The sequence below is a fragment of the Marmota monax genome, unplaced genomic scaffold (genome assembly GCF_021218885.2).
Source record: "Marmota monax isolate L192 unplaced genomic scaffold, Marmota_monax_Labrador192_F-V1.1 WCK01_AAM20220418_F8-fsc00103, whole genome shotgun sequence".
Taxonomy (NCBI): domain Eukaryota; kingdom Metazoa; phylum Chordata; class Mammalia; order Rodentia; family Sciuridae; genus Marmota; species Marmota monax.
The window spans coordinates 1,706,630-1,731,552 of NW_026694286.1; the positions used below are offsets into that span (position 1 = coordinate 1,706,630).

Sequence of the window (24,923 nt, forward strand, 5' to 3'; positions counted from 1 at the left end):
CTAAATCTACTTAAGTGAAAGCTATCTATGTATGAGTCTTTCCTTTCTTCTTGATTTGTATTTTATTTTGTGCTAAGGATTGAACCCAGGGGTGCTCAACCACTGAGCCACATCCCCTTTTTATATTATATTTAGAGACAGTATATCTCTGAGTTGCTAAGCGCCTTGCTAAATTGCTGAGGCTGGCTTTGAACTCACGATCCTCCTGTTTCAGCCTCCCAAGCCACTGGGATTACAGGTGTGTACCACTTTGCCTGGCTTTTTCTTTCTTTTTTTACTTTGGTAAGAACACTTAACGTGTACTCTCCCCTCTTAAGATTTTTAAGTACACGATAGCTGAATGATCTCTAGAACTTGTTCATCTTGCATAACTGAAATTTTATACTTGTGATTAGCAACCCCTCATTTCCCCCTTTCCCCACCCCCTAGCTCCTACCTTTGACTTACTCTATGAATTTGTTTGTTTTTGTTTTCTTTTTTGGTACTGGGGATTGAATCCAGGGCCATTAACCACTGAGGCACATCCCCAGCCCTTTTTATTTTTTTATTTTGAGACAGGGTCTCACTAAATTGCTGGCTTTGAACTTGCTAAGATTATGAGGCTGGCCTCAAACTTGCAATCTTCCTGCCTCCACCTCCTGAGCTGCTGGGATTACAGGTGTGCACCACCATGCCTGGTTGTTTTTGTTTTCTTCTTAAGATAGGAGGGTCTTGCTGTGTTGCCCAAGCTGGTCTTGAACTTCTGGGCTCAAGGGATCCTCCTGATTCAGCCTTCCAAGAAACTGGGATAACGGAAATGCCCCTACATCAGGCTTTGAATCTGCCTATTGTAGATAATTCATATAAGTAGAATCATGCAGTATTAGTCATTCTGTAGCTGGCTTATTTCACTAAGTGTAATGTCTTTCAGGTTCATCCGTGTTGTCACATATGATTCCCTTCTTTGTGAGGCTGAATAATGTTCCACTGTATGCACAGATCATCTTTTCTTTGTTCTCAAAGTGTCATTTCTGTCCTTTATCAATACTCTTAAGCCAGTGCCAATGGATGGCAGGTGGAAGGGAAAGGGTGGAACAAATCAGTGGGGGAATTTGAAAAAATTCCCCCAACCCCATCACTGTTCCACAATAAGAAGGAAAAGCAAAACATGTCTACGTGAAGTGACATTTCAGTTTTGAAAAGAATGGAGAAAACAGTGCTAACTTGGCAGAGCTGGCAAATATATATTGCAACCTCTGTGTTTTCTTTTAAAGATTATATATCATAATGAGAAGCAGAGAAAAGAAAGACCATTTTATGGGGTAGAGTCATTTATGCAAAATATAATTTGAGATCTACATTCAATTAAAAAATTCAGACTTTTAGAAAAGAGCATATTTCCTCTCTCTCCCTGGCCCCTATGGGGTATGGTTTTAATTTGGTGAACAAGGAGGAGGTATAAAAGGCACAGGGGTGGAGAGAATTAACTTTTTTTTTTTTTTAACCTTGCAAGTGAATCTATGGTAGTTGCAAAGAGTTTAGGTTTGCTGGTGATAGCAAGGTAAAACAAAGACTGATTCCTTCGGAGATATGCCTGATTTTCTTGCTGAGTCAAAATCCAGATTGCACGACTGGGGATATAGTAGAGATGGAGCCCATGCTCAGCCCATGAAAGGCCCTGGGTCCAATCTCCAGCACCAAAGGGGAAAAAAAATCAATAAGCATAATTATCATATGTATCCTTTCATATTCCAGAGGATTAGGTCCCTAGACCTCAAGAGACAGAAGCACTGGTTTCTCCGTTTCTAGTTTTTATTTACCATGCCAGACTCCAACATCATCCAGCCACTACTTTAAGGCTTCAGACACAGAATAGATACATTTCTCACATCTTTAATGTAGCTTCCCTGACACCTGGATGCAACATATCATTACAGAGAAGTGTGTCCTCCAGGGGTGAAAGTTACCAGAGGGGATGTGCCAGATAGAAATCTTCACATTTCTTTACCATTTCCACTGATATTCACCTACTTGTCTTCTTTCCAGTCGAACTCCACCCCCCCGCCCCGTTTCTTCCTCCTTTCATTGCAGTTCTGAGAGGTGAACCCAGGGCCTTGCACAGGCTAGGCAACTCTACCTCTGAGCTACACCTCTAGCCCCAGAGGGTTTTCTTGTCTCATATTATTCTCATGCTGAAGACACTTCTGGGGTTCCCCCATGGTCTTAGTTGGTTTGTGCTGCTATAACAGAATTCCAGGACGGGGTCATTTACAAATAGAAATCCATTTCTCACAGTTCTGGAGGCAAGTCCAAGCTCAGGGTCCCAGCAGGTGGCATGCCTGGTGAGAACTGCTCTTGGCTTTCAAGATGGCACCTTGTTACTGAGTCTTTACATGGTGGAAGAGACAGGAGAAAAATGAATCCACTCCCTCAAGCTCTTTTGTAAGGGCTCCAGTCCTATCTGTAAGAGTTCTTAATGACCTGTTAAAGGCCCCACCCCTTAATATTGCGACATTAGCAATTAAGTTTCAACCCATGAACTGGGAAAGACATAGACCATCCACCATCCCACTTATTATCCATGGGATGAACTCAAAACCCTCTTCAATGGGGCAGGGAAGGCCAAAGTATCCAGCCTTCCTTTCCTTCACTCAGGAACACACAGCTGGCCAGATCCCCAAGTTGTTTCTTTTCTCCTTGTCATTGCTGGAGTTAAACACTGAGCTGGGGATTCTCTCTTCATCTTAGGCCCTGTCCCATTGCCTCCCAATGGCTTCATCCTTCTGATTCAGCTCTCACATTCCGCTTCCAGAAAGCCTTATCTCTCCTCACCTCTCCCTCCTCCTGCTCCTCAGATCCCCATGCTTATCTGGCTCTGCCCTTTCCTCATTCTTCCCAGCTCTATCTCCTTCTATGCTTGATTTCCAACCGACCCTGGGCTCTTTGATCACACGGACTGAACCCACGTAACCCCAGGTATCCCCCTGAAGGAGTAAGTTTTGAAATTAATTGAGTCATATGAACTGTATGTCAACCTGAAAGCAAATTAACTACAACATTCTAGTCCTTAAGCATTTTGATCTTTTAAGGTTTTATCATTTCTTGCATCACTTTTTGACCTTTTTTTTTTTTTTTTTTTGTAGTGCTGGGGATTGAACTCAGCGCCTCATGCATGCTAGGGAAGTGCTCTACCACTGAACTACATCTCCAGCCCCTCCTTTATCACTTTTTAAATGACAGTATTAAGTGATTTGCTGATATAGTCTGAGCTGGGCTACTGGGGTTATCTTTTATGATGCTCCTTGCAGTGGCTGAGCTGGAAAAGTCGAATCATCTGGGATAAGTTGAACATGTCTGTGGGTCAATTAAATTTCCTTATGCAGAATCTGCTCAATTTACAGTGAGGTTATATCCCAATAAGTGCACTGTAAATTGAAAATATCTTATGTCCAAGACGCATGTAATCCGCCTAACCTGCTAATCCTTCAGGCTTAGCAATACGGTCCACTGTAGAGACCCAGTTGCTTCCTCTCCGATTGGGAGACTACTGGGGGATGTGGCTCACTGCCACATTGAAACATCCATCAGCTCAGCCTAGGAAAGAGTAAAATCCCAAACTCCAAAATATGGTCCTTAGTGAGTGCATATTGCTTTCAAACCACTGCAAGTCAGGTATCATTCATGCTCAAGTCTTGGCTTCTTTTTATTTTATTTATTTATTTTTTTGTGGTGCTAGGGATTGAACCCAGGGACTTGTACATGCTAGGCAAGCGCTCTACCAACTGAGCCATATCCCAAGCCCCTTGGCTTCTTTTTAATCACCTGAATTATTGACTTTTCACATTGTAGACTTAAGGGGTGTAGGAAGAGAGAGGAATGAAATTAAAAAAAAAAAAAAAGAAAGACCCGCTTAAAGTCACATGGGTCTGACAGTCCAAATCTGTGTGATTTCATCAAGTCGATATTGCCCACAGTGAGACACTCTGTTTTTTTAAATATTCTTTTGGTTATACATGGACGTATCTTTATTTTGTTTATTTATTTTTATGTGGTGCTGAGGATTGAACCCAGTGCCTCACACATGCTAGGCAAGCGCTCTGCCACTGAGCCCCAGCCCCAGCCCTACAGTGAGATGCTCGTATTTATGAGTGTGTCCTCATGACAAAGAATTTCTCCAGATTTCACACATCTGTGATCCAGAGCGGCTGTCCACAGGTGACTCTGTAGCTTACACGGGTCTATTTCATTCCTGACACTGCATTTCACAGGAATTAATTAATTTATTTCTTCCTTCCTTCCTTCCCTCCTCCTTCCCTCTCTCTCTCTCTCTCCTCTTTTCTTTCCTTCCTCTTTTTCCTTCTCCTCTCTTTAAGGAGCCTAAACTTGGTGACTAATCAATAATGAATCAAATTTTCAAGCGGAAACTTTCTCATACACTAAAACCAGAGGGCTCTAGGGAGAAAACATTGTTTTGATTTTAAAGAGCAGGTTTGTGCCAGGTATGGGGGAAGCAACTCAGAGCTCCCATACTTTCTTCAGACGTGCCACCCTGCGGATGCCTCCGAGTATCCAGCTACCCAGTGGGAGCTCTCTGAAACCCTGTCCTTTTGGGTTTCTATGGACACTTCATTGCTGAGGCATGACTAAAACACAGACAACCACACTGAAACGTGACTGAACAAAACGGGTAAGATCTAATGTTAACAGACTGGGTGGGGAAACCCAGCAAGACTTGTCTGTTGGGATTCTTGAGCTTTCCTTCCTCAGGGATATGGGGCAAGACCCCTTCTGAAATGGGGGTCTTATCATTTGCTATCAGAAGTGGCAGGTCAGAGAATTTCCTTATGGCCAACTGCAAGGTGAAAGATTATCGTTCTATGACTTGCCTTGGGGAAGAGAAATTCTAGTTCTGTGACCTGCCTTGGGAAGGAGTTATGAGCCGGAATCATGGATAAAATATAAATTCTCTATATAGATGATGGATGACATTCTACACACACATATCTCACAAGATCACAGAATTATAAGCTAATTTCATTTCATTCAACTTTCAAAGACTCTAAACGGTCTTTTATTTGCTTATGTAATATGTATGACATACTGCTTCATGGCCAATATAAGTAGAAATATGAATCCAAAGTGCAACCTTCTTTTACTAATAAGACTCCTGTATGGAAAAAAAAATTTTTTTTTAATTACCTAACTTTTTTTGGTGTGGGGGATAGTGTTGAGACTCCAGGGCTCAAGCAATCTTCCTGCCTGAGTCTTTGCTTCATCTCTTGCCCTTGTAATGACCTTTGTGATAAACTGATAAATGTTAAGTGTTTCCTCCAAGTTCTATGAGTTATTCAAGCAAATTTACTAAACTGGAAGAGGGGGTTGTGGGAACCCAGATTCACAGCCGCTCTGTCAGAGCACAGGTTACAACGTGGAACTTGTATTATTAATATTTATTTTTTAGTTTTCGGCGGGCACAACATCTTTGTTTGTATGTGGTGCTGAGGATCGAACCCGGGCCGCACACATGCCAGGCAAGCGCGCTACCGCTTGAGCCACATCCCCAGCCCCACAACGTGGAACTTGTGAGTGGCATCTAAAGTGAGGCAGCCTTGGGAACTGACCTGCAACCTCTCTCTAGGTAGACGGGGTCAAAATTGAATGAATTAGAGGACACCCAGCAGGTTTCCAGAAGAGCACACTGATTGCTTGTTTACTGGTAAATCTTTGCTTACTGACAAATCCCCGCAGCTTGTGGGAACACAGGAGTGATTTGTATTGTGGGTGCAGCATTTGAGTTATTTTTACCTTCTGTATCTACATGATTTTCTTCAACAATATAAAAGAAAAGAGCACTGGGTTTGAAATCTTGCTGCATTTGTATTCCACAGAAATAGTTCTTGTTGAAGAAAGCAGTCAGTCCCCCTCTCACTGACCACTGGAAGAAAGGGAACTCCAAGGCCCAGGAACAGATGGGTTTCCAGGCCTGGTGCTGCCTTGAACTTCACCCCTTCCTGCCTCCATGCCCTCCTCAGCCTCCGCACACCATTCCCACAAAGCACACCCACAGAGGATGCTCTCAATCTCCCTCTGGCATCAGTAAAATGAATGGTGCATTTTCAAAAGTTAAACACAAGGCACGTTACATTCGATTTCCTTTTCATGACTGCCACTTCCTCTGTGGTCACTAATTTCAGGTTGGCCAGAACTTATAAAAGAGACTATGCAGCTGTGTGTGTGTGTGTTGTGTAGTGTAGAGTGGGGGTGGGGAGAGACCTTTGGAAGGTTCACTTCAAAAGTAAGATGAGAATAAAACCAAAAGCAGCTAGGATGCACCCAGGGTGCTCTGCTTAGCAGTGCTGGGGGCGGATGAATGGCAGACCTCATAGAGAGCTGCTTTGTCTGCTGCCCACTATTTCACAGGGCTGCACAGACACAGAAGAGGCAATCCCAGGCAGACGAAGCCTGGTGATCGCACTGATAGCCAGTCACAATAATGACTGTGCACAGCTTCCGTAACCAAACCTGAAACCAGGCAAAGGCCCACTGTGGCTTTCATCACCAGCTCCCCCCATTCCCGGCCAAGGCTCACAAGCCTTCTGGGGGAAGGAAGGCCAAGTTTCACTAACTTGGATGCTATTACCAGGCAAAATTAAAGTGGAAAGAGTCTGCCTCCCACACACAGGTTCTAGGTCTATCAGCTTATTTCAGATAAAGCCTGAAAATTCTGCTTATAAGTTGTCCACCATGCAGGAGGCAAAGATAGATTTCGAAGTACAATCAACTGCTATTTCATCCTTGGGCCACTGAAATCTGAGCCTGTCCCCACCCTCCCCCGCCAGACTGCATTCCTAGTTACAAGCATTCGGTTCCATCTGGCCGGTTCATTCCCGGTTAGATAATACCAGACGTATCTATGTAACATACAAGCCACTGTCAAATAGCACTGAGCCATCTCCCTGAGACAGCTGTTTCACACAAGAGCTTCATTGTCTGAGAAGAGCTTGTATCATTTTACTTCAAGAGCCCAGGGAACAGGCATTCTGTCAACTGCCATGGTTTGGAGGGACCCTTGCTCACAGCAGTTTCATTATTTTGTTATCAAGCCAAAAAACCTACTATCAACTGTGAGGGGTGAAGGTTTAAAACAAGAACTAAAGTCTTTGTTCTGCTTTGCTTTTATCAGGGAAAATAATAGCTCCACAGACCCACACAGGATTTATGTTTATACTTTTGCAAAGACAACTTGAGGTAACCTGCTCACACTGAGTGCTTTTTTTTTTTTCTTTCTTTTATCTTCCCTGGGTAATACATTTAGTCACTTCCAAGTATATTAGGAAAAGTGTTTTCCAGGCCAGAAACAGTATCTCTAGAAGGTCCTGTAAGATTAACAGCATCATAAAATAATTGATAACTAAGAAATTATTTAAATGAAATCAATCTTTTCCTCAACCCTCTATTATAAAAAGATAACTACACCACATGCCAAATCTGTAATCCAGGGTGTCATTGAACAAATAGATTCCTTACCAAACTTTTGCCCCACTCCTGTGGACATACTATATTTTGAAATTAAAAAGACATTTAATAAAATATCTTACATTTTTATGGAAATGGTGATACCCTCCAGTGCTGCAGCCTTTAGAAGGGGTAATTTTTCTTTCTTTAGACTGTGGTAAAATATATAACAGATTTACTGTTTTAACTTTTTTCTTTCTTTCTTTTTTTTTTTTTTTTTTGTGGTACTGGAGATGGAATCTAATACCTCAGGCATGCTAGACAAGTGCTCTTTCACTGAGCTACACCCAAAGCCCAATAATTTTTTTTTTTAAATTGATACTATGGATTAAACCCAGGCATCATGTACCACTGAGCCACATCCCATCTCATTTTATTTTTATTTTGAGACAGGCTCTCACTGAGTTGCCTAGGCTGACCTGGAACTTTAGTCCCCCAACTCACTGGCCACAGTACCTTGCATCCTACCATTTTTAAGGGCATTGGAGGTGCTAAGTACATTTAAAAATACTTAAAAATTGGGAAAATTCAATACCCCACAAAACAAATTGAGAAAGTATGATGAGAATTTTCCTTTTTCTCACTCTATCATATTTATCTTTCCATAACAACTCTGAAGATCACATCTCCTGGGAGAATATTATTAAGAAGTTCAATCCCAGTACTTAAAAAAAAAAAAAAAAAAAAAGGATTTAACCTCCAGGAAGCTACCTTTATCATCACCCTGAAGAGAGTTCCACCTTATATAGGACCCAAAGAGCATATGAAGTAGCTTGGCTAAAAAGAGAGAGATAACTGTACTTGACCTCTTTGTCAAAGCTATTTTTGTGATGTCTACAGATTCAAAACAAACAAATAAGCCAACAAAAACTGGTTACTGAGAACTTGGCTCTTCCCTGCCAATTTCTTATAAAAAAGAGAAAAGGTTAAATCAGAGACTCAGTAAAACAAAGGCCCTCTGAACACCAGGCCCGGTTATCAGAACAGAATGGTGGTTGCCAAGGAACCAGGGGCAGATATGTGTGGAGAGCTTTACCCAGGGTAGTGCCAAGCCACACAAAGTATCATTATCTTGTCAAATGTTATTCATGTTGTATCTGTTCTATCAGACACTTCTGTGTTCTGTGACCTTGGACAAGATACCGCCAGAGAGCCGTTTTGAGGGCAAATAAAACAGCACCTGTCAAAGTCTCTAGCCTAATGTCAGGGACATTGTTAAGGACAAGATGAATATTCTTTCCTGTGCTTCCATCCTCCCTTCTCTGCTGTGAAGGGTTGCTACTGCTTAGGGTCAGATTTTCAGGGATCTGGATTTGCCTCATTTCAAATGGGTAACTCTGCCCTGGGAGTTTGCAGCTATACCAGTGAGAATTTTGGAATCATAGCAGTTTGAAGCTTGTATTTCTTCACAGAATGAAAAAATGGAGATCTTCAAGTGTTTGTGAAATGGAATTGTATCTTTTTTTTTAGTTTTAGGTGGACACAATATCTTTATTTTACATTTATATGGTGCTGAGGATCGAACCGAGCGCCTTGTGCAAGCTAGGCGAGCACTCTACCACTGAGCCACAATCCCAGCCGTGGAATTGTATCTTGATAGCTGGAAAGCGCATGGGAGGTTCATCTAGATTATTCATCTTTTGTATCACTTCTTCTTTTTTTTTTTCCTGTGTGTATGTATGATACTGGGGATTGAACCCAGAGCCATGTGCATGCAAGGCAAGAAGTCTACCAACTGAGCTATATCCCCAGCCCCACTTCAGTATCACTTTTGTGGCATGTGTCCTTGTCTTTCTGCCAAATCTTTGCCCTCATCCAAAGAGCTCAATATCTCAGAAACATATGTCCCTGCAGCTCTGTCAAGCACAGCTGCTAGTCACTTGCTGTGGTCTGAATGTGTGTGTCCCTTGTTCATATGCTGAGGTCTAATCACTGAGGTGATAGTATTAAGAGATAGGGCCTACAGTGGGGTGGGCCCTCACAAACAGGATTAGTGCCATTCTAAATAAGGCCTGAAGGAACCTGTACATCCCTTCCACCATGAGAGAACACAGCAAGAGGCGTCATTTTGAAATAGAGAGTGAGTCTCAGGGGCTGGGGATGTGGCTCAAGCGGTAGCGCGCTCGCCTGGCGTGTGTGCAGCCCGCGTTCGATCCTCAGCACCACATACAAACAAAGATGTTGTGTCCGCCGAAAACTAAAAAATAAATATTAAAATTCTCTCTCTCTCTCTCTTTTAAAAAAAAAAAAAAGAGAGAGTGAGTCTCACCAGACACCAAATTCTGCCAGTTCTTGTTCCTGGACTTCCCAACCTACAGAATGGGGAATGATGAATGTTTGTTGTTTAAAAATTACCCAATCTAGGATATTTTGTTATACTAGTTTTTGAGTACTTTTTAGCTAATCAGGAAGAAAGGCTTGCTAAGTAAAAGACTTTGTAAAACAAAATTTCCAAAATATTTTGAGGATTCAAATATTCATTTAATGGTCCCCTACAATGTGTCAGAGAGGCTAGAGATTTATTAAGAGGAATAAGACAGAACACCTACCTTCTAACCCACTATCCTAACAGCAGACTGTTATAAAATAATGTTTGAAGCTCCTGACAGACAAATGCACAACATATTTCAGAAGAACTGGGGAGTCAACTTGGCCTGAACGGAAAATTCAGCCTGGAACAATACATGGTTGGGCAATTCCTTTATATTCATTATTTGGGGACTTGACTGGTAATGTTCATCTCAAGATGCCAATATGCCTCTCTTTTCTCACAAACACAGATGAGAACCTGGTTTTCTGGCAAGATTTTCAACTCCTTCTATATGTAGTTGTATGAAAATACATCAACTTGTTTTCATTGTTCTATGAGTCTCAAGGAAGGGTCTCTTAATTTTTCATACAATGGCTAACTTCATGTATCATTTTATATTTGGGTTGAGAGAAAAAGAACCAGGCTCACGTTGGAAGGCCAACTCAAGAAAAACATCAGGGCCAGGCACGGTGGTTCACGCCTGTAATCCCAGCTGCTTAGGAGGCTGAGACAGGAGAATTGAGTGTTCAAAGCCAGTCTCAGCAAAAGGGAGGCACTAAGCAACTCAAAGTGAGACCCTGACTCTAAATAAAACAGAAAAAAGGGATGGGGATGTGGCTCAGTGGTTGAGTGTCCCTGAGTTCAATTCCTGGTACCCACTCCTCCTCCCCCTGCAAAAAAAAAAGAAAGAAAAATATCATAGGAGTGGCTTCCTTGGGTCCTCTTAGAAGCAGACTGGAGAGATAGAACCAGTCTGAATTAAAGAGCTGAATGAATTAAAACTCGAAAGCTTGTCCTGTTGAGAGCAGTACCAGATGCCACTGCTCCTTAGAGAATGGCATTTTTCCTGGGAAAACCCAGTAAATTTGGGGTATGTCTACAAGAAGATGGTATAAGATAATGCCATTGTTCAGACATTCTTTCCCTAATCCATCCCCACCTTAACCCACTGCTGCTTGGCAATGCTACCAGATAAATGAGGTAACTGTGCACATGAAGGGACACTCAAGTGACTCTGCCTTGGTACTGAAAGAGGCAAATGTCAAGGGCATTCCTTTACCATTGCCAAGTTGTTTGCATTCATAAGATGAAAGAGCCACAGGAACTTGACAGAACCAACTCTTCAAGATACATTTAAATAAGACAGATGTAAGTAGATGTGTCTGACTTTGAACCTCACTTCCATTTGCTGTATGTCACTTCCTTTTCTCTATTCAGAGGTAGCACCTGCCCATTTTTGCTCTAGATTGCTGCCTGATTCTAGAATTGCAGATGAAGCCTATTAAGATCTGCAAACCCAGATTTGTGGTGATTTTCCTAACTCGCTCATAAAGACAAGAAATAGGTGAAGAAGGAAATCCCTTGGCCTGCTGGTATTTTCCAGACTCCATTTTTATAAAAATTAATTCCCTCATGGAAAAACGCACTGCTTCTTGATGCAAAAAATTTGGTGCATTTAGTAAATCTATCAAACATGATTTTCACTACATTCTGGATCTCAGACATTACTGTGAGCCAGGCACAGTGGTGTGTGCCTGTACTACCAGCTACTTGAGAAGCAGAGACAGAAGGATCATTTGAGCCCAGGAGTTGAAGCCCAGCCTGGGCAACAGCATACCCCTCCCCACACCCACAACTAAAAGGAAAGAAATTATAGTTATTTTTGGTAGGGATGATAATGCATGTCTATATTTAGTAAATGTCTTTTATCACTGTGATCTACTTAGTGAAATGACATGATGCCTTGATTTCCTTTTAAAAAAATCCAGCAAAACAACAACAAATTGAGGAAGATAAGAAAATAAGACTTACCACTTGTTCAACTGGGTGAAGAGTACATGGGGATTCATTATATTAAATTCTATTTATTTATTTATTGGTACTGGGGATTGAACTCAGAGGTGCTTAACTACTGAGGCACACCCATAACCATTTTTTATATTTTATTTAGAGACAGAGTCTCTCTGAGTTGCTTAAGGCCTTGCTAAATTACTGAGGCTGGCTTTTAGTTTGCAATCGTCCTGCCTCAGCCTCCTGAGCCACTGGGATTACAGGCGTGAACCACCGTGCCATGTTTTTTATGCATATTTTAGATATATTCATGATAAAAAGTTAAATGGGGGCTGGGGATGTGGCTCAAGTGGTAGTGTGCTCGCCTGGCATACGTGCGGCCCGGGTTCGATCCTCAGCACCACATACCAACAAAGATGTTGTGTCCGCTGAGAACTAAAGAATAAATATTAAAAAAAATTCTCTCTCTCTCTCTCTCTCTCTTTAAAAAAAAAAAGTTAAATGGTTATTTAAAAAACAATTTTTAAAACCTATATCATGACAACACATTCTAGATGGCTCCCATATGAAATGAAGCAGGCTTTCTGCCTACCACTACATTATTTTGATTTAAAAATATAATCAATCAGTTGGAGGATCCACCATTAATTTAGTAATAGTAGTTTTTAAAGGAAAATTAAAACATGACATTAAAATACACACTGATTATAAACCATATCACAATTTCAAAGTTGTTGAAAATGTATAAAATGTACCTCATTATTGAATAATCTGGTAATTTTTCTTTATCAATTGTTAATAGTGTTAAATTAAGTTTGACAGAAATTATATTGTTATATTGGCTGTATGTAAAAATATGTAACAAATCCCATCATTGTATACCTATAATATAATTCTGTTATATTACCATAATGCACCAATAAAAAGAAGTGGGAGCCAAGGGTGATGCAGAATACCTGTAATCCCAATGACTCAAGAGGCTGAGGCAGAAGGATTGTAAATTTGAGGCTAGCCTCAGCAATTTAGTGAGGCCCTATGCAATTTAGCAAGAACCTATCTCAAAATACAGAATAAAACAGGGGAGATGTGACTCAGTGGTTAACTGCCTCTGGGTTCAATTCCTGGTAACAAAAAAAAAAAAAAAAAGAAAGTTTGACAGGAGCTTCCTCTGAACATAATGAACTGTGACCTAACCTGATGTGTAAGAAGACTGCAACTTACTCTTGTAACATGTGGCTTAGTCTCAATCAAGAGCAGCCAACTCTTCAAGACACATTCAAATAAGACAGATGTAAGCAGATGTGTCTGACTTTGAACCTCACTTCCATATGCTGTATGTCACTTCCTTTTCTCTATTCATAGGTAGAACCTGTCCATTTTTGCTCAGATTGCTGTCTGATTCTAGAATTGCAGATAAAGCCTATTAAGATCTGCAAACCCAGATTTGTGGTGATTTTTCTCTTTTAACAATGGGAATTGTTGTTAAAAGGCCAAGTTTAAAAATAATGATGTGCAAGAAAGTGGGGGTCTTTAGTATTTGTTTTATTTATTTATCACTCATTTTATTTTATCATTTATTTTAACCACTAAAATGGAATTTGTGTTGATTACTTTAGTGACTGAAGGTTTGCCTCCTTGAAACCTAAAAAAAGTGCATGGTGACATATGCCTAAAATCCCAAAAGCTCAGGAGGCTCAGACAGGAGGATCACAAGTTCAAAGCCAGCCTCAGCAATTTAGAGAGGTCCTAAGCAACTTAGTGAGACCCTGTATTAAAATAAAAAAGGCTGGGATGTGCTCAGTGGTAAAGCACCCCTAAGTTCAATCCCCAGTACAAAAACGAAAAACAAACAAACAAACAAAATACATGTTAACAAGGTTTAAAAATGCAATAAGCATGGGTTTCTATTGGTCTATACATTATCCTCATTTTAATATGGTAGGAAAATAAAAGAACTCTACAGATTATAAATGCTCATATATCTATGGATCTTGAAACTAGTTAGAATTATTATTAATAGTAATTATCAGCATTTGGTACTGAAGATTTAACCATGGGGTACTTTATCACTGAGCCACATCCCCAGCCCTTTTTGTTTTTTATTTTGAGACAAGGTCTTGCTAAGTTTCTGAGGCTGGACTCAAACTTACAATCCTTCTGCTTCAGCCTCCAGAGCTGCTGGAATTACAGCAGTGTGCCACTATGTCTGGTTTAGCATTGCTTTCTTTCTTTTCTTTTCTTTTCTTTTTTTTTTTGGTACCAGGTATTGAATTCAGAGGCACTCAACCACTGAGCCCCATCCGCAGCCCTATTTTGTATTTTATTTAGACACAGGGTCTCACTGAATTGCTTAGCGCCTCACCTTTGCTAAGGTTGGCTTTGAACTCTAGTTGCCTTCCTGACTTAGCCTCTTGAGCCTCTGGGATTACAGATGTGTGTCATCATGCCTGGCCTAGAATTATTTTTAACCCCCTAAGAATCAGTAGCATTTCTAGATCCTCTTGAGGAAGGAAGACCAGGGTAGAGACTGAGCTACCATGTTGAGCTTGGTACTCTTCTGAGAAGACAAGAAAAGTCATAGATCTAGAGCTAGAAAGAGTGATGTCTGCCCAGAGGTTTCTCTTTCTTGCCCAGCACAGAAGCTTCTGGACTCTGGGTTGCAACTGCCTAGCTCTTCCACCTGTTCTGGTTTCCTATGTGAAATGGCCAAGATGCAGCAGGTGAAACTGGCAGGAAAGAAAACAGCCAAGCCCAGGGCGTGACTGACCCCTGACCCTCCCCCTGCCCCCAGGGTCCAGATGCGCGTGCAGCGTCACTTACTGTCTTCCGGGAGGTTGTTTTCCCGCTCTTCTCTCTCCATCTGTTGGCACCACCCTTCCATGCGGTCCCGCTCTGCTTGGAGAAGCTTCAGAAACCAGTGGCCGTCCCGGTGGCACACTGACCTTTGCACGGCCTCCAGGGGGTCTTCGGTGATGGAGTCAATCCAGGGGTCCGGAGGAGGCAGAATCGAGGGGTCAAAATCCGCGTCAAAGTCGTCGTCGGCTGCGCAGGCGTGGTAGTGGTTTCCTGAGCCCTGAATGCTGACGGTGGAGGTGCTGGCGTCCCGGGAGAACTGCCGAGCCATGGGGCCGGGACACGAATTGTCCTCTATAGATTCCATAGAATTTTCCAGATTATCATGGAAGTCCAGGTCCGCCTGCACCGCCGTTGTCACGCTGTTGGATCGAGTGAACCTGCGGAAACTTTGGAAAATAGAGAGACTGAGTTCCAGGACGTTTCTTGAAGCCAAACTACAGTTTGCTTTTCTTGGATGTGTGAGGACCCTCCATGCAAACCTGCTGATCGCCCTCGACCTAAAGGAATGAACGCAAATCTCCCACCCTTGTTAGATATGAGAGCCTGTCTAAAGCGATTTCACAAGTGGAAAGTCAGCACACATCCTGTACTCAACTCCTCTCCAAGTCTGGGATGGCTTAAATCCTGAAAACCAGGCTGGTGGTGGGCAAGGAAATAATTCAATTATATCTTAGTCTGTGTGATTTGCTTAGAAAAGGTGAGGTGGGGTAGGGTGGGCACAGTCTAGTCAATTCCAACATTGTCATGAATCCTGCATTTTTCTAGGGTCAACTCTTACTAAGTAAGACTTAAAAAAAAAAAAGACTTCCTGAAAGCAAGCTGAAGTTTCTTTAGGTTCCCCTTCAAATGAAAACCTCTATTCTTCATAAGAATCCACTGGCTTTTACTCACAAGGGTCATCATTATAATGTGGTTCAAAAAGCCTTTGGGGAGAAAGCCAGCTTACAGTTCTAGAGTTCTCCATGACTGCCCTTCCCTGTCCCTTTAATTTTTCAGCTTTTCTTCCCAGGTGATAAAAGACAACAAAACAACAGAGTCAATCTGGCATTTTCCATAGATATTCATGGGATCCGTGTTTCTCAACCAAAGAGCCTCATGTATTTCTTTCTAGCTGAACCCTCAAAGAAGGCGAGGGCTTGTGGAAGGTGGGAGGTTCTGGGGGAAGAGGAAGACAACAATGAACTCTGTCTCAGATAGGAGCAAGAAAAGTGTGGACTTGAAGTGATTTAAAACATACACCAAACTGTAATCCCAGGGGCTCAGGAGGCTGAGGCAGGAGGATTTCGAGTTCAAAGCCAACCTCAGCAATGGCCAGGCACTAAGCAACTCAGTGAGACCCTGTCTCTAAATAAAATACAAAATAGAGCTGAGGATGTGGCTCAGTGGTCATGACTTCAGTCCCTAGCACTCAAAACAAGAAACAAAATGACAAAAACATACACCAAAAGCTTCCCTGGCCTCTGGAGCAGGTAGTTAACAGTGAGAGAAGGTAAGTCCACCAGAAGCTGCATTGTGTCTTTTTTTTTGTTTTTTTGGTTCTGTACTGGGAATTGAATCCAGGATGCTATACTACTGAGCTATATCCTAGCCCCCCTTTAATTTTTTAAATTTTGAGACAAGATTTCTCTAAGTTGCTTAGGGCCTTGCTAAGTTGCTGAGGCTGACCTCGAATTTGGAATCCTCCTGCCTCAGCCTTCCGAATTGCTGGGCATGCCTGGTCCACTCTATTTTTTTAAAATAACTTCTGGTCTAATATTTCATTCATTTTTTGATTATGATAAAATATAAACATACAATTTACCATTTTAACCATTGTTAAGTGACATTCAGGACATTGACCTCTCATGTGCAGTTATCACCATCATCCATCTCCAGAATTTTCTCATTGCCAGCTGTCCTCTGTACCCATCAAATACTACCTCCCCGCTTGCTCCTCCCCCAGCCCCTGGCAGTCACCACCTGTTCTCTGAGTCTATCAATCTGACTGCTCTAGGTGCCTCACATCAGGGGAGTCATACAGTATGAGTTCTTTTGTGACTAGCTTATTTCACTCAGCACACTGTCTTCACGGTTCATCCGTGTTATGTGTGTTAAAATTTTTCCTTTTTTAATATTGAATAATAAATAATATATATGTGTGCCACACTTTGTTTATCCATTTATTCCTTTGAACATTTGCTTTCAAATTGACCTTTTCGATATTGTGAATAATGCCACTGTGAACAGGGGTGTGTAAGAATCTCTTTGAGACTCTGTTTTCAATTCTTTTGAATATATACCCAGAAGTAGAATTACTAGATCATATGGTGATTCTGTTTTTTTGTTTTGTTTTGTTTTAGGAACTGGCAACTGTTTTTCATTTATTTTATATTCCCACCACCTTTTCACAAGGATTCCAATTTTTCCACATCATCAAGATTTGCTATTTCCTGATTTTTCTTTTTTGGGGGAGGAGGGTACCAGGGATTGAATTCTGGGGCCCTATTTTGTATTTTATTTATTTATTTATTTATTTATTTTTAATATTTATTTTTTAGTTGTAGTTGGACACAATACCTTTGTTTTATTTTTTATGTGGTGGTGAAGATCGAACCCAGGGCCTCGCTAGGTGAGCACTCTACCACTGAGCCACAACCCCAGCCCCTTGTATTTTATTTTAGAGACCAGGTTTCACTGAGTTGCTTAGCACCTCACTTTTGCTGAGGTTGACTTTGAACTTGAGATCCTCCTGCCTCAGCCTCCTGAGCTGCTGGGATTACAGGCATGTGCCACTGGGCCTATTTCCTAATTTTTTTGGGGGGGCGGAGGGTACCAGGGATTGAACCCAGGGGTACTCGGTCACTGAGCCACATCCCCAGTCCTATTTTGTATTTTATTTAGAGACAGGGTCTCACTGAGTTGCTTAGCACCTCGCCCTTGCTGAGATTGGCTTTGAACTCCCGATCCTCCTGCCTCAGCCTCCCGAGCCACTGGGATTACAGGTGTGTACCAGTGTACCTGGCTCCCGATTTTTGATAGTGGCCATCTAATGATGTGAAATGGTACATTTTCTTAAGAAAATTCATGGTTATGGCATTTTAAGAGAGTTTGTCTGCCAGCTGATTTTCAATTAATATTTCATATTCAACAGTACTAGCCTTAAAGGACAGTGCATTTGACAATATCTAACAATATTAAATATACCAGATTAAATGCTTTTCCTTAATTATCCCGGACCATCCTATTAAAGTCAATTAAAATCGATACTGTAAGCTGGGCATGGTGGCACATGTCTGTAATCCCAGCAACTCAGGAGGCTGAGGCAAGAGAATCACGAGTTCGAGGCCAACCTTAACAACTTAGTGAGACCCTGTCTCAAAAAATAAAAAGGGCTGGGGATGTATCTCAATGGTTAAGTGCCCCTGAGTTCCATCCCTGGTACCAAACAACAAAAAACAATTCAGTACTCGAGTCTATCATAAATATAGAATGGCCAGCGCCACACAGGCAAAGTAGTTATGTGCAACATGGAAGAAAGATTGGGAATCTTGGAAAGGAGAGAATACAAGTCATCTCAGTAAATCCATTTTATTTTCCCTAGAGAATACATGTCAGGGAAGAGAAGTGACTGCTGTATTGACCACTGTTAGTTTTTAGGATGTCAGAATGATCACATATACTGTGAATCCCGCTATTTATTTTATGAAGATAGAGCTGCCAGAGTCAGCTCATCTCACTGTTTGCTGTTTTTAAGAAATTGCTTCTGGGCCAGGGTTGTAGCTCAGTGGAAGAGTGCTTGCCTAGCACGCGTGAGGCGCTGGGTTCGATCCTTAGCACTGCCTAAAAATGAACAAATACACTAAAGGTCTACTGACTACCTATAACTAGAAAAAAGAAACTGCTTCCACCAAAAGTATCACACCTTATTACTTTTTGTAAATTCTTCAATGTTCAGATGGGTCAAAAACATTAAAAATAAAAATAAAAAATCGCCTCGTGTGCAAGTCTGCAAGCCATGTGGTGAGTCCCTGGTATTAGCAAGGAAAGGAAGAACAATTTTGCTCAAGGGCTTCTTCCAAGAGCTGCTCATTTCTTGGCTGCAGGAGGCTATTTTTGCATTCTTCCTGTTCATCCCCAAAACGTAAAATGTCATCTCCTGAAGCTGAGCTTTCTCTCCAGCTGCATGCCTGTGAATTGGATGAGGCTCCTTGCAACGGTTGACATTTGGCTGTTCTACTAACACGAAATCCCAACTATGAAAACAGGAGGCTTCAGTCTCTTAAGATCATGTATTGCCAGAGGCATTACATTTCCAGGCTTACAGAAGTACTAGTCCCTGGTTGTTTTCCATCAGGGCACACTTGCCAGAGACAGAATCCCTTCCACATATAAAACAGAATGGCCTACTTTTTCCCTGGCCTCTGTTTTTATCTACACAACACTGTACTACCAGCATTCCTGAGAGCCGTCTCCTGGCTATGGATCTTGTAAAGTATCCACCTTCTTAAGAAAAATTACTTGGCAGTACATTAATAGAAGTTTGCAGTGTAGTCACCCAGAAAGAAATAAAAGTTAAGTAAAATTAAAATGGTTTGGGATTAAAAGCGGTGCCTTTGAACTCAGGCAGCCTGTCCAGGCTGCTAGTTTCTATCAATTAAGTCCCCTAAGCAAGTGCTTTCTTCCACCCAGAGCTTTCAAAGAATGTTCTGCTCCACAAAACTGTTTCATGTCTTTTATGTGCAAAGTCCCCTTCTGAGGGAAGGGTGTAATCGAGTTGTTTTAAAATTTTGATAGGAACCCAGAAGGGTGTCACTAAGATTAATTTCTGTATGTTTTTAAAAAAGAATCGACCCGTTGTTGGTCAACGGTATAAACCTAAAAGCCAAACCCAGTGGCTTTGCTCTTTCCAAACCCGCAATTTCCAGCCCTGAACTTTCTTTGGTCCTTCAATACCCTGCAGGCACAATGTGTAATAATTACAACTTCTGAAAAATGCCGGCCAATATTCTGGCCTAAGGAACAGAAAACCATTCGAGGAAAGACTGGATCAACCAGTATGGAACACAATACCCTATCTGTTCCCAACAGCAGAGAAAAAAGTCACTCGTTAGCATTCACCTCTGCTGTTGCTTTTTAAGCTCCCTCCTTCTATGAAATGAGTTTATATTTCTGATTAGAGGATTTTCTGACCCTTCTCACAACTTTTCAGTATAACAGATTACAAAGGAAGAGATAGGTGGTGAATTGCAGAGGCTGCTTCCTGTGCCCCCTGGCTTGATGGGGCTTTGGTTAAACAAAATAAGTGAACACAAACTAAGAGGTTGGTAACTTTAGAACTTTCTTCTGTGCTTGTGTGGCACTGGGAATTGAACCCAGGGCCTCAAGCAAGCTAGAGAAGTACTCCACCCACGGAGCTATAGCCCCTGCTTGGCATTTTTATAATCTTTATATTTTGGACCTGCCAGGTTATCCAACTAGTGAGACTCAAGCTATAAACTTACTTAAGGGAGATAAATTCACTACAGAATCCCCTGGCCTCTGGGTATCCTCTTTATCTCTCTCATTCACATAATGCTTGCTTTTTAGGGCTAAATGTAGTAGCAAATGGAAAATGCTAGTCCTAAAGCTATTCTTTGTAAGAGACTTCAGGCCTTTTTTTTTTTTTAAACTAATCCTCTGTGAAGCTTTCCTGTGACCTGAGAGTGTCTGGTCCTCAGAAGCCCAGCCATCCTGGTGGGTTGTGAAATGGCTCCCTGTAACTGGTGCCAAATCCAGGATGGCTTCCCATATGAAACAAAAGACAGATCAAAAGAAAGATGTGGGGCTGAGGAGATGAAGATGGAGAATTCTCGCTCTCCCCAGAAGTTGACTCTTTCTTGTCAGATCAGCTTCCAAATTAGAACAGGGCATGGTGGAAACAAAGGTCTACAGTAGCCCTCGCTCTAAAACCTGGGGGGAAGAATTCTCCTGCTCCCCATTTGTGTGCCGTGTGCCGTTAGTTCGGTCCTAGCCCAGCTCTAAAACCGGTCCCACAAGAAGCTTCCATTGCTTATTTAAAATCCTCCATATTGGATATAGCTCAGTTCATAGAGTGCCTGCCTCACATGCACAAGGCCCCGGGTTCAATCCCCAGCACCACATTAAAAAAAAATAATAATAAAATCCTCCATGTTCATCATTCCTTTTCTTAAAGATCTTTTTTAGCAAAAGAAAACAGAATACATTTTCTAAGTGAAGATTCTCCCCATTCCTAATAATGCTAATAAAAGAAATGGAAAGAATGGAAATAATTACAGTTGTTATCCAAAGGCTTCTGATAGGGCCTTCATGCTGCCAGTCTTCTTTCAGTAGGATCTGGGCAGGTGCTAACTGGTATCTATGATGGGCTGTCACTATAGGAACCTTGGTTTGGAGTCTCAACAAAACATTCCTGAATTGAAAGTGCCCCAGAAGGGACTGTTTGGCTTCAGCAACCAGCGCCTTAGGCGTTTCTTGGCTACAACCCTACCTGAGGTAATGAGCAAAAGCAGGATAGGAACAAAAAGCAGGAGAGGCCTCACTAACAACTTGTTAATAAAGTCTTAGTTTTGGGGCTGGGGACATAGCTCAGTTGGTAGAGTGCTTGCCTCACATGTACAAGGCCCTGGGTTCAATCCTTAGCAGCAAAAAAGAAAAATAAAGTCTTGGTTTTGGTGAAATGGAGCCCTAGGCTTATCAGTCAGATGGTCATTTCCTTTCTGCAAACTATCTTGAAAAACTTGTAGAAAGGAAGAAAGAAAGAGAATGAAGAGAAGATGTAAAGAAGGGAGGACCAAGGCTAGAAAGGAAAGTGTGTGGTGCGGGGAGAAACAGAGAGAAAAGAAAAGGAGGAAGGGAGAGAGAAATGTCTGAGGTCCCTCCAGAGTTGTGCCAAGTTTCAGGCTTTTGAAATTTGAAACGCACGAATGCCATACCTTTAGAACTCAGGTACACAGGAAGTGAGTATTTGGCTGCTAAGTCATGGTATTGCTAACTTGGCATCAAGGGTGGGTGCTAGGCTATGTGGTTCTCCAAGGAAACTGTGAAGAGTGGGGATGGATCCAGAACTTTTAGGTTGGCAAAGAAGGGGTGTTGCTGGTTGCCAAAGGCCTGCCCCATCTGGGGTCCCGGAACTAGTGATCAGAAAATGTGCTATTTCAACTTTGATTTTTTTTTGTTTTAATATGCTGTTTAGGTGAAAATCACAAATCATCAAAAGCCCAAATATTTGCACATTTAAGTCACTTGGAATGGAAAGAGATCTTTTGTAGCAGTTGACATTGTGGTTAGAAAGAAAACAGAGCTACTGTTTTATTTTCTTGTCCTAAACATGAGCTTTAATGTGTGAAGCAAGGAAGATTTAAAAACCCAGAACTGAATTACCTATGGAAATGCATATGGGAACAGAGTTAATTTGAGTGAAGGATCAAAAGTGTTGGGCTGGGGTTGTGGCTCAATGATAAAGCGCTCACCTAGCAGGAGTGAGGCCCTGAGATCAATCCTCAAACACCACTTAAAAATAAAATAAAGGTTATTGTGTCCACTTATAACTAAAAAAAAAAAAGAACATAAAAAAAATAAAGTATCGGAAGCTGGGGTTGTAGCTCAGTGGCAGAGCACTGGCCTAGTATGTGTGAGGCACTGGGTTTGATTCTCAGTACCACATATAAATAAATAAAGATCCATCAACAACTAAAACCAAAAAAACTAGAAAAATGTCATAATCCTATTCACTAAGGCAATTGCTTCTAGAGAGAGAGGGTGGCTCTCATCACAGATGAACAGTGTGACTTTACGACCTCTGATTCAGCCTCTACTTTCATTAGATCTGCAGGAATGGCAGGTGTCTTTCATAAGCACATTTTGATGCCAGCCCAGCAAGTCCAAGTGTTATGCATAATGCATGAAAGACATACTAGGAGAGAAGGAGGGAGTGGGGGCTCCACCAACCAGAGGCAAGTCACCTGCTCCCGTTCCCATCCCACCACCATACATGAAAAGATCCTAGCTTTCCATCTGGCTGCTCACACCTCCAAACACATGAAGCCAGCTCTGGACACTGACTGCTAGGCAACATTAGTTTTAATAAAGGAATGGCCAGGTGGGGAGATGATAAATGGGGGAAGGAGACCTCCAAGTGTTTTGCCACCCATATATTCTAGGTAAAGTTTTTTCCTCTAATTCCCTGGGTGCTGAAGGCACGTAGGCCTGGTTGCAACACTGATTCCCACTTGGATAAGTCCCCATGAGATTCCAGACAGAGCCAGGCAAGAAGGCACATGCCTGTAATCCCAGTGGCTCCGGAGACTGAGATAGGAGGATCTCGAGTTCAAAGCCAGCCTCAGGAATTTAGTGAGGCCCTAAGCAACTTAGTGAGAACCTATCTCAAAATAAACTATAAAAAAAGGGACTCTGGATTCAATTCTCAGTACAAAAAAAAAAGATCTCAGACAAGGCTGAGGGTGTGGCTCAGTGGTAAGAGCTTGTGCTCCACATACACAAGGTCCTGGGTTACATCTTCAATACAGAAAACTTTAAAAATTTTGGACAGTTAAAAAAAAGTTTACAAAGACGTAGATGAAATATTAAATATACATCTGAAAAATAATCTGGATTTCTCTTTCTAGAAAATTATTGTGGCTCAGTGGTACAGCGCTCACTTAGCATGTAAAAAAGGCCCTGGGTTCGATCCTCAGCTCCACAAATAATAAATAAAATAAAGGTATTGTGTCCAATTACAACTAAAAAATAAATGTTAAAAGAAAATTATTGTGAGACCAGTACCTTCTTTATCTGTTAAAGACAGACGTTAACTTGTCAATTTAACAGTATCAATAAAGAATCCAGAAAGAATAGAATTTCAATTTTTCTTTATTCTTTGTTCCCTTTTTTCTTTCTTTTTTAACTGGGTTTTGGACCTACGCATGCTTTACCACTGAGACAGGGTCTTAGTAAGTCACCCGGGTCACCCTTGAACTTGCAGTCTTCCTACCTCTGCCTCTTGAGTTGCTGGGATTACAGTATAATTTGATATTTTCTATCTCCTCTTAACACTTTCAGTTGTGAAGACAGAAGATGATTGTTTTTATAAACTGTTCCAAAATATATCAGAAAACTTTATGAAAAGTAGTTGAAAAAGGCCAGTGGCCCAAGGCTAAACCCCATACAACACACTTATCACACTTATCTCTTATTCCTGAAGTAGTCATGACAGCAATATAGCAACCATGGTAATAGGCAGAAAGGACACTTGGCTAAACTTGAACAGTCTCTGTCATACATTATGCAACTCTAAAATTAGGGATATTCATAGAATGCTGAATCAGAGAACTTACACTGGAAATAGTTATTGATTTTAATTGTACACAGCTTCTAAATTTTAGAGATAGAAAGGGAAAGTTTCTTTCAATCAGGAGCTCTTTATTAGAATGCTCTTTTTCCCCCCAGGGATGTAGTATTTTTTCCAGTATATTCTATGACCTTTCAAGCCAGAGAATAGTGCTAAATAGTAGATTTGCCTCATTTTTAGGACTAAGAAAACCTATATGGGGGCTGGGATATAGCTCAGTTGGTAGAGTGCTTGCCTTGCATACACAAGGCCCTGGGTTCAATTCCTAGTACCACAAAACAAAACAAAACAAAAAAACAATAAAAAACCTATATGGATTTCTTCTGCTTTAGGACAAGATGGGGTAAGAATGACTGAATTTACTACCTGAGACAAACTAAAAACCAGCAAAATATATGAAATAACCATGTTAAATACATTTGACATCAGATAATAACCAAGGACAGTGATCACTAAGATATGGAAACAAAGGAAGCCCCCAACAGCCTCTTTAACTAATTGGAGAGAGCTTCCAGGAGTTATCTTCCAGATTTAATGAGATATTGCTGGAAGTCCAAGGAGGCCAATGAAGTTAGGGTCTGCAGAGAATGAGAAAAGAAAGAACTACACACAGAGAACCTCAGAGATCTGCACAGGCCCCACTACAGGACTCCCATAAGTACTGCTCAGAACTTGGGGGGAGAAACTGCCCAAGACTCAGGTATGTGTACTTCTCTTTGGAAGAAAAAGCCATCAACCTAGAGTGTGATATGTAGCAAAGTCATCTTTTTAAAAATGAAGGTAAAATAACGACTTTTTGATACACAGAAATTGAAATTCGGTCCCAGCAGACACACACTATCAGAAAGTTCAAAAGAAAGTCCTTCAAGGAGAAGGCAAGTTATCCTAGATGGAAAACTGAATTTG

General features: G+C 41.4%; 1 protein-coding gene across 15 annotated transcripts in view; it reads right to left on the minus strand.

The window, feature by feature from the left end:
• The window catches only part of Dlgap1 (DLG associated protein 1), a 912,507-nt gene that overhangs the window by 17,972 nt on the left and 869,612 nt on the right, over positions 1-24,923 (minus strand). For all 15 annotated transcript variants that reach the window (XM_058586411.1, XM_058586410.1, XM_058586409.1 and 12 more), the window contains one exon: positions 14,636-15,057. In XM_058586411.1, coding sequence (XP_058442394.1) covers positions 14,636-15,057 — 422 coding nt within the window. The remainder of the gene's footprint in view (positions 1-14,635; positions 15,058-24,923) is intronic.